At 38.8% G+C, this 13,307-nt stretch overlaps 1 protein-coding gene across 3 annotated transcripts in view; it reads right to left on the bottom strand.

The window, feature by feature from the left end:
- Positions 1 to 2,134: 2,134 nt before the first annotated feature.
- The window catches only part of LOC144685941 (long-chain-fatty-acid--CoA ligase 6-like), a 104,447-nt gene continuing 93,274 nt past the window's right edge, over positions 2,135 to 13,307 (bottom strand). For all 3 annotated transcript variants that reach the window (XM_078550997.1, XM_078550996.1, XM_078550998.1), the window contains exons 18-21: positions 10,355 to 10,498; positions 7,286 to 7,387; positions 6,416 to 6,487; positions 2,135 to 2,611 (exon numbers count right to left, since the gene is read on the bottom strand). In XM_078550997.1, coding sequence (XP_078407123.1) covers positions 2,471 to 2,611; positions 6,416 to 6,487; positions 7,286 to 7,387; positions 10,355 to 10,498 — 459 coding nt within the window. In that variant the 3' untranslated portion in view covers positions 2,135 to 2,470. The remainder of the gene's footprint in view (positions 2,612 to 6,415; positions 6,488 to 7,285; positions 7,388 to 10,354; positions 10,499 to 13,307) is intronic.

Genomic DNA, 13,307 nt, shown 5'->3' on the forward strand with positions numbered 1-13,307 from the left:
TACAGTGCCTTCAGCTATTTGTTGATATCACATGGAGTGAACCAAATTGGCTGAAAGACTGGTGTCTGTAATGCTGGGGACCTCAGAGAGAGGCAGAGATGGATAATCCACTCAGCACTTCTGGCTGAAGATGGTTGCAAAAGCTTCAGGCTTGTCTTTTGCACTGATGTGCTAGGTTCCCCCATAATTGAGGATGGGGATCTTTGTGGAGCCTCCACCAGTGAGTTGTTTAATTGTCCACCACCATTCACAACTAATGTGGCAGGATTACAGAACTTAGATCTGATCTGTTAGTTGTGGGATTGCTTAGCTCTGTCTATCACATGCTGTTCTTGTTGTTTGGCATGCAAGTAGTCCTGTGTTTTAGCTTCACCAGTTTCACACCTCAATTAGTATGAGGCATACTTAAAAATTAAAGACTGTCAGCCAAAAAATTGAAGTGGCAAGCCCCAGCTAAGCAGAGGAATGCTCGCCCCTGATATTTACACTGGTGTGCAAGTGTCTGCCCTCGGTGTTTAACCTTTCCACTGGCTTAAACCTACATTCACACTCGGGGAGAAAACAAATTGGAGGTTAAAACATGCTACCATAAAGTCTCCAAATGTTTAGTAGGACTACAAAGGCACATCAAGTGGAATTCTTAAATAATTGTCTAAACCTTGATCAGCTGCTTTCATTGACAAGCCCCTTCATGTTTACAACAGCTTTGAAATATTTATATGCTGTAGGATATTTGATCACCTCGATCTGTACATAACTCTCACTCCCATTTCTAACCAGAAATTCATCCACCTTTTTGGGATAGAGATAATCCAAATAGGATTTATTTTAGCTCAATCTTATATTTATATTCAAGTTCAGGTTTCTGTATCAATCAGGATTTCATTTTCATGTTTCAACCCTAAGAAAATAGTTGGAAGATGACTAGTGACTTAGCTTTTCTCACCATTAAGACTGGCAAAGAAGGATATTGCAATATATAGGTGTCTGCCTTAAATCAGTGATAACACTTGCCACCAATACAAGATTATCGCAGGATTTGAGCTAATAATCAAGGCTGACACCCTTTCTTACATCATTTAGGTGACGCAAAAACTCCCATGGCCATTTTCAAAGAAGATGGAGATTCCCCCAGTGTCCTAGCCAACATTTATCTCAACAGTACTGAACAAATCAATTGCCTATTTATCCATTTATGAGCAAATTGGCTGCTGAACGTGCCCAGTGACAGTAGTGACGATGAGGGTGACAACACTACAAACATCGTAACTTGGCTGCAAAACACTTTGGGATAGTCTGAGGCATGGAAGGTGCTATATAAATGCAACTTTTTTTTTCCACACTGCATTTACCTGTCTTTTCAAATTACATTGGTGCGAAAATTGATTTCCTGTAGGTAGATGCAATGTAAGCCCAGTTCTTGATTCCACTTTACAGCTCTATCATAATGAACAACCAAAAAGATTCCTATTTTCCCCCACAATATGGTTTTGATCATAACAAAGCAGAAGCCTAAACTAAGTGCCTGACTACAGTAACAAATTAATTCTAACTACACACCCTCAAGCCAAATAATACGAATTTTCCTTATACTGCACTCAATCTTTACAATCACTAAATTACTCACAAATTTTCTGAAAATCTCTAATGCTGAATTCTCATGAATATATAGTATTCACAATTATCTGAATGATAAAATATACTTTTGGTTTTGATGCAAAATTGCTACTGCAGACCTGAAAAGGATAATGCTTGTTTAGAGGAAAAATAAACTTACAAAATCTGCTTCATGTAATTATGAATGCATCCAGGTTAAGGAAATTAAATGTTTAGATAGAGTTATATACATATTTATATCTAACAAATAAAAACTGAAAATGCTGAAAAAACTAATCAGGTATGGCAGCATCTGTGGAGAAAGAAACAAAGTTAACATTTTGGTCCGTATGATTATTCTTCAGAGCTCTCGAGCAATACCAACTCAAAACATTAACTCTATTTCTATCTCTGCAGATGCTGTCAGACCTGCTGAGTTTTTCCAGCATTTTGTTTTTATTTCAGATTTCCAGCATCTGCAGTATTTTGATTTTATTTTTATATCTACAAATATAATCAATGACATTTAGAGGTGCTGAACCCTTAACCTAACTTTTATTTTTCAATTTTACAAAATATGTACATTTCAATTTTAAGCTATTAGTCATCCTCATATAAACAAAGCAAATATCACTGCTGAAGAACATATAAAATTGTCTCTAGCATACTGCAGCTTTAAAAAAGCGCAAAACTTTATTATACACAAGAGTTCTTATTGTTAAGCAAGACACCTTCCAGTTGACTGAAGAAAATTAATAGGTTTCTGAATATTGCCAAAGAATATATTTTATATTTATACGTCATGATTACTTCACAAAAAATAATCAGTACATGAGAATAGGAATGTTCTTCATGAGACATCTTCCAAATATTTTCATATAGAAGTATTAGCATAAAGCTCTTCAATTTGTTTCCGGAAGTAATTTCTCATCTCTGGCCTCTTAGCCTTTAGTGTTGGAGTCAACAGGCTGTTTTGGACAGAGAACATTTCATAGTGGAGATAGATGGCTTTTACCTAGAAATCAAGAAATCACAATGTTCAAACAGACAATTTATTCATGTAGTCACTCTATTTTTAAAGTTTTCTTTTACCACCTTCAGATCTCCCAATTTTCTCCTAGCTTGAGAGATGTGGAAGACCTGCTAGAAAAACAAAATGCTGGAAAAACTCAGCAGGCCCTACTGCGGAGAGAAAAACAGCCGATGCCCTGAGTCCGCATGACCCTTCTTCAGAGCTGCTGTTGGGCCCTTCACCTGTCTGGAAGTGGCCTCCTGGTGACAAGCCAGGGTGCTATCACTCCAAAACACTCCCCTGTCTTCCTGGTTTCAGCTGCTGTTGCAGGCCACTCTGTGCAGAGGCTTTCTCCCTGACCTCACAGTGACCAACCGCTCCATCTATTTTTCATTTCACATTTTCAAAAAGTTGGAAAGAGGATGCCTGCATTTTTGGGCACCCTCTCTCTCACTTACCAGGGCATGGCATCCTGCTGCTGCTTCAAAGCTGGGCCCGCTGTCTTTATTTGGACAGTGAGCCCATCCTCTGGGTTTAATTGGCCAGTTCCGGGAAAAGGACAGGCGAGTGACTGTTTCTGACCCCTATTTAAGCTTGATGGCAGGGTCCAGAAGCCTGCAGGGAAAATCCTGCCCCTTATTTGATTTAATAGTCACCACATTAAATTGATGGCCTTCACATTTGCTCTTGTCCACAAGTGGAAAAATTCTGTCTCTATCAAAGCCTTTCATACTTTTAAAAATCCCTATTATGTCATTGCCATCCTCCACCGCCACTCCACTTTTCATCCAACCCCAGCCTTGCCTTTTCAAGGAAAATGAGGCCCAAGCTGTCCATCCTTCATCGATGTGCAGTTCTGGTATCGTCCTCGTAATTTTTTTCTTTGCACCTTCCTAGTCCCTCCGAATCCTTTTTATAATATGCCGGCCAGAACTGACACAGTACTTCTTGTATCAAACCTTGGTTAGACCCCACAAGTTTAGCATAACTTCTAATTTTTCAATTCTATTCCTCGAGAAGTAAATCCTAGTGTTTGGTTTGCTTTTGTTATGGCCATGTTGATCTGCAGAACAACTTTTAGTGATTATCCCATTTAGTTTTATATTCCCAAGTAATGTGTGACCTCTTTATTTTTCTTACCAAAATGTAATACCTCACACTTATCCACTTATTAGACAATTATATGCCCATTCTGCAAGTTTATTAATGTCTTCTTGCAGTCCTCCACAATGTTGACTATCCCTCACAATTTGGTGTTGTCTTCAAATTTAGAAATTGTGTTTTTGATTCCAAAATCTAAGTGGTAATATGAATGGTGAATAACAATGATCCTGACATTGATCATTTCTGATGCCACTTCCTGCCTTCTGCCCTCTGAAAAGCTACCCTTTCTCCCCTTTCAGTCTTATAGCCAGCTAGAAGTCCATTCAGCTATTTGTTCTGATTCCGCATGCACTGACCTTATTCGTTAGTGCATTATGTGGTACTTTATCCTTTTGGAAGTCTGCAATCTAGAATAACTCTATCTATAGACCCTAAATATATTACAACCACTGCATCTGTTAGCTCTTTAAAGAATTCAATGCAGTTGGTCAAGCGAGACTTTCCCTTTGGAAATCCATGTTGACTATTCATATATTTTTGATTTCTAGATGTTGTGCTATTCTCTCCTTTAGTTGGGATTCTATTATTTTTCTTATTATTGATGTTAAGCTGACTGGTCTATAGTTCCCTGCACATATAACTATATTTAAGAAGGGAGATACAATAAAAATAGCCAATTGCCAGTTCTCTGGCACTGTAACTTTTTCTAATGAATGTGCAATAGTGCTGCTGCTATCTTCTCCTTAGATTATTTTAAAATGTTTGTATGCAATCCATCCAGTCAAGGGCTTCATCTTCTTTGAGTTTGATAACATTATTCATTCCATGATGATTAATTCTGTGCTTAAAAATAAAAGCTTTCTAGGATTAAATATGGATCAGAGAATGGTGGTGTAATGAGGGCATTTTGCAACAGATGTTCAGGTCTCAAATAGATAAAGTAAGCATTTCAAGAATGGACCATTAAAATTGGTTTCCATTGCGGATTTAAAAACCATTTTGGGTTAGGGTGTCTGATTTTATACTTATCAAAGACTCAAATTCTTTCATGGGACATGGGCATCACTAGCTAGACCAGCATTTTTATTGGACCCCAGTAATAGTTTTTATTTGGAACATCATAGAAATTGGATCACAAGAAAGGGATTTAATAAAAGGTAAGCTAAATGACCTACAATTATTTACACAGCTTGTGATCACCACCTATGGCAGCTCAAGCAAATGTTTACTACTGCTTTTAGTTTGAAGTTACTTGAGTTATGGGACTAACCAAGGCTATAGTTTGTGTACTCCTCCCATTTTTTAACTGCTCCCATTAATTTACTGCACATGTCATGAGTGAGGGAAAATTGGAGTGCATTTACTGTTTTCTGCCTGTATTTTTAAAAATAGAAAGTCTGAAGTTATATTACAAGTCTTTTTATCTCTGTTTACAGAGCTTTGTATTTTTGTCAGATGGTTGTAGAAAAAAAATTGGCAGACCTTTGGATCACTCAGCATAAATTTTTGACCTGTTAAAAACTTGCTTGATAAAAAGATGTGTTTCACAAGATCATTACAATTTTAAAAACATTTAAATAATTGTTAAATTAATAAATTAACTTAATTGCTTGCCCAATCAACTAACCCACATTCACCATCCTATCATCCAAAAGCCTAGCATTTTGAAGTTAGAAGCAAGGTAAGTTTTAAATATATTTTCTTCTTCTTTCTAAACTCACCTAGGGACCACTGTCTCAGTAATTTGTGCTAAGAATTGTGCCTTAACATTAAACTCATCTGTTCAGTTCTGCCGAAGGGCCATGAAGGCTCGAAACGTTAACTGATTTCTTCTCCGCCGATGCTGCCAGACCTGCTGAGTTTTTCCAGGTAATTCTGTTTTTGTTTTACCATTTAAATAATATTGTGCCATTTTGTTTTTCCTACTGAAATGGATAACTTCACACTTATCCACATCATACTGCATCTGCTATGTATTTACCTACTCACTCAACTTGTCTAAATCATCTTGAAGCCTCTAAACATCCTCCTCACCACTCGCATTCCCACCTAGTTTTGTGTCATCAGCAAACTTGGAAATATTACATTTGGTTCCCTCACCCAAATTGTTGATATATATTGTGAATAGCTGGGGCCCAAGCACTGATCCCTGTGGTACCTCACTAGTCACCGCCTGCCACTCCAAAAAAGACCCATTTATTCCTACTTTGTCCTGTCTGCTAACCAATTCTCAATCTATGCCAATATATTACCGCCAATCCCATATGCTTTAATTTTGCACACTAACCTCTTGTGGGACTTACCCAAAGCTTTCCGAAAATCCAAATATACCACATCCACTGGCTCTCCCTTTATCTATTCTACTAGTTATGTCCTCAAAAAAAAAAAGTCCAGGAGGTTTGTCAAACATGATCCCCCTTTCATAAATCCATGTTGACATTGTCTAATCCCATTGATATTTTCCAAGTATCCTGGTATCGTATCCTTTATAATAGACTGTAGCATTTTCCCTACTACTGATGTTGGGCTCACTGATCTGTAATTCCCTGTTAAAAAGATACTATCAAAATAAATTATAGTAGCAAATACAAAGCAAATTTTTAAAGAAAATATTTCAAACTCAAAACAATCTTTGCATATCATTCTACAGCTGAAATTTCCCCATAGTCAATAAGAGGAGAATTTCAGCTTATATTGCCTTACCTGTTCAAATGAATAAAGGCCAGCCTGTTGCCCCAGTTTCACCATGTCCTCCATAATAGCTTTTTTCAAACCCTAAATGTAAACAATACATTCTATTAAGTAACACAGAACGTCCAAATGAATCATCACTTTACCTGATCGGAGAAATTAACTCTTGCATAGAGAATAAATCAAAGCTGCTCTGATTTCTTAAGTTACGTTATTCAAAGAAATATATTTTAAGATGAATCGTAATTCATATATTACCAGAATACCAGCTTTGCATGTGCAAAAACAATTTACTATTTTTTGTAGTGTGGCATCTATTTTGTTTAGCTCACACCACATCAAAAATATAACACAGCAGATCTCGTGGCGTAGTTTCTCCTGTCACCAATTTCATGGCAAATTTAGGGAAGGCAGGGATGAGAATTGCTTGAGATAAAACAGTGTTCCCATCTCTTTACAGCTCCTCACCATTTCCCACTGCCCGGGTGGCAGCTTCACTGTGCTTTAATAAGCATCTAAAGCAGGCAGGAGCAGAAGCTGAAAATGCATCCCAAATAGGAATGTGGATTATCCAGGATATTGATTAAACAGGTTGAAATCATGCAGAGATAGAAGGGTCATGAGGACTCGAAACGTCAACTCTTTTCTTCTCTACCGATGCTGCCAGACCTGCTGAGTTTTTCCAGGTAATTCTGTTTTTGTTTTGAAATCATGCAGTACTTTTTTCCTACCAAGAGAGGTCACCCTATTAACATAATGCACCAAGAGTGTAGAACAAACCCTGTATAACAGCGTTAGGCTCCTGTAAAATTGTGTTGACGGCTCTATCATGTCCAGGTCAAAACACAGCATATGGTCTAGATATCATTTTTAAAAACATACCTCTGATTTGCATAGTTCTGCATATGATCCCTCAAATCCCCTTTTCCTTGCCCAGGCTTCTGTGGCTTCAGGATCTGGAACAACAATTCCTACCAAGAAGGACTGTACCAAAACAGAGAAAACATGTATACATGTTACACAGAATACAACAGTGCAATTAAGTTCTAAACATGAAAGTTCAGATATTCACCAACTTTTCTGGTGTTACCCAAGAAGAAAATCTACAATAAAATGCAACATTGTGATCATAAAATAAAAATGTGAAATGGAGTGTAACATCAAAACAAAAATCCTTCAAACAGCAATACACCATGTGATTCATTTTTTGTTTTTTTATTTATATATTTTTTGTTTTAAGGGAGATTGTTATAAATATTTTAAATAACTTGAACTTTTTGGGTGATTTTCGGTTTACAGTTAGCTCTACTGATTTATGATTAAAGCACAGGAATAGGGCAATACAACATATTTAACTGAGTGAAAAAGAATAATATTTCATTCTTACGAATGCTCATTTTCACCACATGACGCACAAAGATCACCATTGTAACCCATTTTTCTCCCTCTAATTCTCTTTCCATAAACATACACAGTACTCAAATGCTTCAAGGACTCTGCTAAAGTTACTCTAACTTCTAGAAAGTGGGCAAGATTGTTTTGGGCTGGTTTGAAGTTGATTTCTCATTTTCCACTTTCTTCCCTCCATGTTGTGAAGGTCTTGCCTCCATTAGCTGCCTATCACAGTACATACGAACATATGAATTAGGAGCGAGAGTAAGCCACTCGGTCCTTTGAGCCTGCTCTGCCATTCAAAAAGATCAGGTCTGATCTGATTGTAACCTCAACTCCACATTCCCACCTATCCCAGATAATCTTTTACCACCACCTTGCTTAAGAAGAATCTACATTCCTCAAAAGGTGGCTGAGGCAGAGTCTTTGAATATTTTTGAGGCAAAGATAGAGTCCCACGACCGTCAGAAAAAAAATCTCCTCTTTTCTGTCTTATTTTTAAACAGTTACCCCTAGTTCTAGATTCTCCCACAAAAGGAAACATCCACTCTATGTCCACCCTGTCAAGACCGCTTAAGATCTTATATGTTTCAATCAATTTGCCTCTTACTCTTCTAAACTTCAGCAGATACAAACCTAGCCTGTCCAACCTTTCCTCAAAATAACCCACCATTCCAGGTATTAATTGAAAAAGCCTTCTCTGAACTGCTTCCAATGCATTTATATCCTTCCTTAAATAAGAAGGCCTATACGATACATAATACTCTAGATGTGGTCTCACCAATGCCCTGTATAACTGAAGCCCCAGAAGGCGAAAATAAACCCAGTAAAAACTGGGAAATAAGAGTACTGGTCTGAACTGCATAACCTCTACTTTGGTGTTAACGCCCTCACAATAAACAATATAATTCTATTAGCTTTCTTAGTTACCTGCTGTACTTGCATACTAATCTTTTGCGATTCATGAACTGGGACACCCAGATCCCTCTGCATCTCAGGACTCTGCAATCTCTCACCATTTAGATAATATGCTTATTTTTTTATTCTTCCTGCCAAAATGGACAATTTCATATTTTCCTCACATTATACTCTATTTGCCAGATCTTTGCCCATTACTTAATCTATCTGTATCCTCTTTGCAACTCACTTTCCTATCTTTGTGTCATCAGCAAATTTATCAACCATACCTTCAGTCCCTTCATCCAAGTCATTTATATAAATTGTAAAAAGTTGAGGCCCCAGCACTCGGTAACGACTGGTTGCCACAAGAACATCTTGCCAACCAGAAAGTGACCCATTTATGCCTACTCTCTGCTTCCTGTTAGCTAGCCAAGCTTCTATCCATGCCAAAATGTTACTCTCTACACCATGAGCTTTTATTTTCTGCGATAACCTTTGATTTGGCACCTTATCAAATGCCTTCTGGAAATCCAAGTATAGTACATCCACTGGTTCCCCTTTATCCACAGTGCATGACTCCTTCAGAGAAATCCAATAAATTGGTTAAACATGATTACCCTTTCACAAAACCATGCTGACTCATACCCAATTACCTTGAATTTATCCAGGTGCCCTGCTATATCATTAATAACAGCTAACATTTTCCCTATGACAGGTGTTAAGCTAACTGGCCTGTAGTTTCTCGCTTTCTGCCTCCCTCCCTTTTTGAAGGGAGGAGTTACATTTGCTAGTTTCCAATCTAATGGAATCTTCATCTAGAGAATTTTGGAAAATTAAAATCAATGGATCAACTATCTCACTAGCCACTTCTTTTAATATCCTAGGATGAAATCCATCAGGACCTGTGATTTGTCATCCCGCAGCTCCAACAATTCGTTCAGTACCACTTCCTCGGCGATTGTAATTTCCTCAAGTTTCTCCCTCCATTCCATTTCCTGATTTACAGCTATTTCTGGGATCTTAACTTGTATCCTCTATAGTGAAGAGCGATGCAAAATGTTCAATTCATCAGCCATCTCCTTATTTTCCATTAATTCTCCTGACTCACTTTTTGTAGGACCAATGCTCATTTTGTTCACTCTTTTCTTTTCAAAATATCTATAGAAACTCTTATTGTTTCTATATTTCTGGCTAGCTTTCTCTTGTACTCTACTTTTTCCCTCCTTAATCTTTTAGTTATTCTTTGTTGTTTTTTTATATTTTGTCCAGTCTTCTGACCTGTCATCCACCCTTGCACAATTATATGCTTTTTATTTAGGTTTAATACTATCTTTAACTTTTAAAAAAAATGTAACTACGTTTGGTGGATCCTCCCCTTGGAATTTTTCTCAGTACCATGCTGCCTCACTATAATAAACAGTGTGACATATTTAATGTCTCCCAACACAATAGTGTATTGCTGCAACTAATGTAAGATATAATACAATACAAATGGGAAGCGCAGAAAGAAAAAGAAAAAATTTAAGCAAATAAACCAAAAAATATTTTAAAATGTTTTTAGCTCAAGTGACATAGTAAATAGATAAATACCTGATAAACGTTCAAGTACAATTGTTATAGTTCATTTTATTACTGAAGATATTAAAAATCCATATTTACTTGCAGACTATCTCCATGGACATACACTTGGGCCACAGGCTCACTCCGTACGTAGATATTCTCAATTTTTTCTGGTGCAATGTACTCTCCCTGAGCAAGTTTGAATATATGTTTCTTTCTGTCTATGATTTTTAAAGTGCCGTTCTGTGTATAATAAAACAAAACAATGATCCCACAACACTTGTGTCATTAACTGCATTATAAATCACAAATGACTCCTGAAAAAGGAAAGGTGGATCAGGACGTACAAAAAACAGACAGACATAAATGACAAAGGAGGTGGGGTAAAATATGACATAAGTGAGAAAGGATCTGGCCTCTGAAGAGCATGAAGTAGAATCAGTATGGGTAGAAAATTAGGAACAGCAAGACTAAGAAAACACTGGTGGGAGTACTTTCTGGGCCCCCTAACGGTAGTTATACCATTGGGCAGAGCATTAAACAAGAAATTATTGAAGCCTGTAACAAAGGAAATGTAATAACTTTAATCTTCATATAGCCTGGGACAATCAAATTGGCAAGAATGGTCTAGAAGATGAGTTTGTAGATTGTTTTTGTGACAGTTTCTTCAAGCAGTATATAGCGGAACCAAGTAGGATAAAGCTATATTAGATTTAGGGCAGAATCTTCGGCTCGGCGAGTGGGGGCGGATCCTGCTTGCCAAGGTGTAAAATGACTTGCAGTGACGTCAGGTGCACGTCCCGAAGCCACCGTGCGTCATTCAGATTTGCAGTTCAGTGGGCACACAGCCGAGCCGGCTGCGCGCCCACTGAACTGTCAAAGGCCTATTAAGGCCAGTTAACTATCAATTAAAATCAACAAACTGAGCTGCCCGTCCAACCTTAAGGTTGGCGGGCAGGTGAAGAGCCCATGGAACCTCATCCATGGGCGGGATGGGTTTCATGAAGGTTTTTAAAGGTTTGAAAAATTTTTCAATAAAATTCAGAGACATGTCCCAGCTCATGTGACAGTTTCACCTGAGGGACATGTCCTAAAAATGTATTTTTCCTTTAAAATTTTTTAAACAAACTAATCTCTGAGGCAGCTCTGTGCCTCGGAGATTCCTGCGCAAAAGAGCGCAGGCCCCAACTCAGCCAACACCCGCACAGGGAGCGCGTCACGTAGGGCAGGCTTTAATTGGCCTGCTCACGTAAAATGGCAGCGCCCAGCTGATCGCAGGCAGCGACTGGCTGTGCGCACAACCCCCCGACAGGGAGAAAATTCTCCCCCTGGTATTGTGCAATGAAGTAGGGTTAATTAGTCATGTCATAGTAAAAGATCCACTGGGAAATAGTGACCATTATACCATTCAATTCCATGTTAAGTTTAAAAGTGACCTATTCCAAACACAAACAAAAATCTTAAAATTAAACAAAGCCAATTACATAGTTATAAAGGGAAGAACTGGCTAAGGTTAGTTGGGTAAATTGACTAAAAGGCATGGAGATAAGTGAAGTGGGAAACATGGAAAGAAACAATTCAAAATGTTCAACAAAAATACTTTCCACTGAAGAACAAAAACTCAGCAAGACCGACTCAACCCTGGCTCACTCAGGAAGTTCAGAATAGTACTAGATTAAAGGGAGAGACTTACAATATTGCAAAAAACAATAGCAAGTCTGTGGATTAGGAATGTTTTGGAAACCAGCAAAAAGGGCCACCAAAAAAAGGGAAAAAGTAGAACATGAAAGTAAACAAGCCAGAAATAAAAGAGTGCAAGAGCTTTTATAAGTATATAAAAAGGAAAGGGAAGAGAGTAGCTAAAGTAAACTATGGTCCCTTAGAAGCACAGACAGGAGAAATTATCACAGGGAGCAAGGAAATGGCAGAGGCATGAACAAATATTTTGTGTCTGTCTTCACAGGAGAAGATGCAAGTTCCACACCAGAAATAGACGGTAACCTAGGGGCTAAAAAGAGAGGGGAAATTAGGGAAATTAATATCAGCAGAAATAAAGGGCGGAATCATCCCAGATTTGCACTAAGTGCACTACCAGGTAGGTAAATTGACATTTTACCAGCTGGCCACAATGGCAGGTTTTCACGTCATATCTTCCCAAACCTACTATATTAGTTATGCATTTCTGGGAAACACGCTGTTTTAATGGCGGGCGGGCTCTCATTTTCCCGCCATGCCAGGCACCATAGTTAAAGTCCAGCCCCACACACACATCTCAGTGCTTCCAGCCTAATCTCAGTGCTTCCAGCCTATGACCACTGCAGGGAAGATGTCCACAAAAGGCAAAAAGACTGCAGCCCCCAGGTTTAGTGACGCATTACTGGAATGCCTTTTGGATGCCATGGAGGCCTGTCGTGATGTCCACTTCCCCCTGCCTGGCCGCAGGATGGGCAGCGGTGTGACCAGTCAGACTTGGGAGGCGGTTGTGATCAGTGCCAATACTGCACAGAAGAGGCCAGCCATCCAATGCAGACACAGGATGAATAATCTCATCCGTGCCACTAGGGTAAGGTAACCATCTCATCACTCTAAACTCTCACACTCAAGCCCATCTCACTCACTGCTAGCTCAAGGAACATCACCACCCATTCTCACACACATACCCTCACATGGTCATCTGGCCTCATCTCCTCTGGAGACTAAGGAGGCACTTGCACAGATCAACATGTGCCCCCACACAAACTGTGTTACCCTCCTTCACTCATCCTGCAGTCTCTTTCCTTGCCTGAGGCCACTTTTCCCCCTTCTCCAAGCAAGCTCTTGCCCTGCAGCCATTGAAAAACCACCCACATATGGCTGATCTGGTAGGTAGAGACCTGCTGTGAGGCCTCCCTAAAAGTGATGTGGTGCTGTCTGTGAAGCCTGGCACTGAAGACCGAGCTCTGACCAAAGCAAGATTGGCAAACAAACCTTGAAGTCCCGAGTGAAGTGCAGTCCGCTAGGTGCATGTTGTTTATGTGCTACTGTGAAAGATGTCAGTGTGTTTTCCCACCCA

The sequence above is a fragment of the Cetorhinus maximus genome, chromosome 10 (assembly GCF_964194155.1).
Source record: "Cetorhinus maximus chromosome 10, sCetMax3.hap1.1, whole genome shotgun sequence".
Lineage (NCBI taxonomy): Eukaryota > Metazoa > Chordata > Chondrichthyes > Lamniformes > Cetorhinidae > Cetorhinus > Cetorhinus maximus.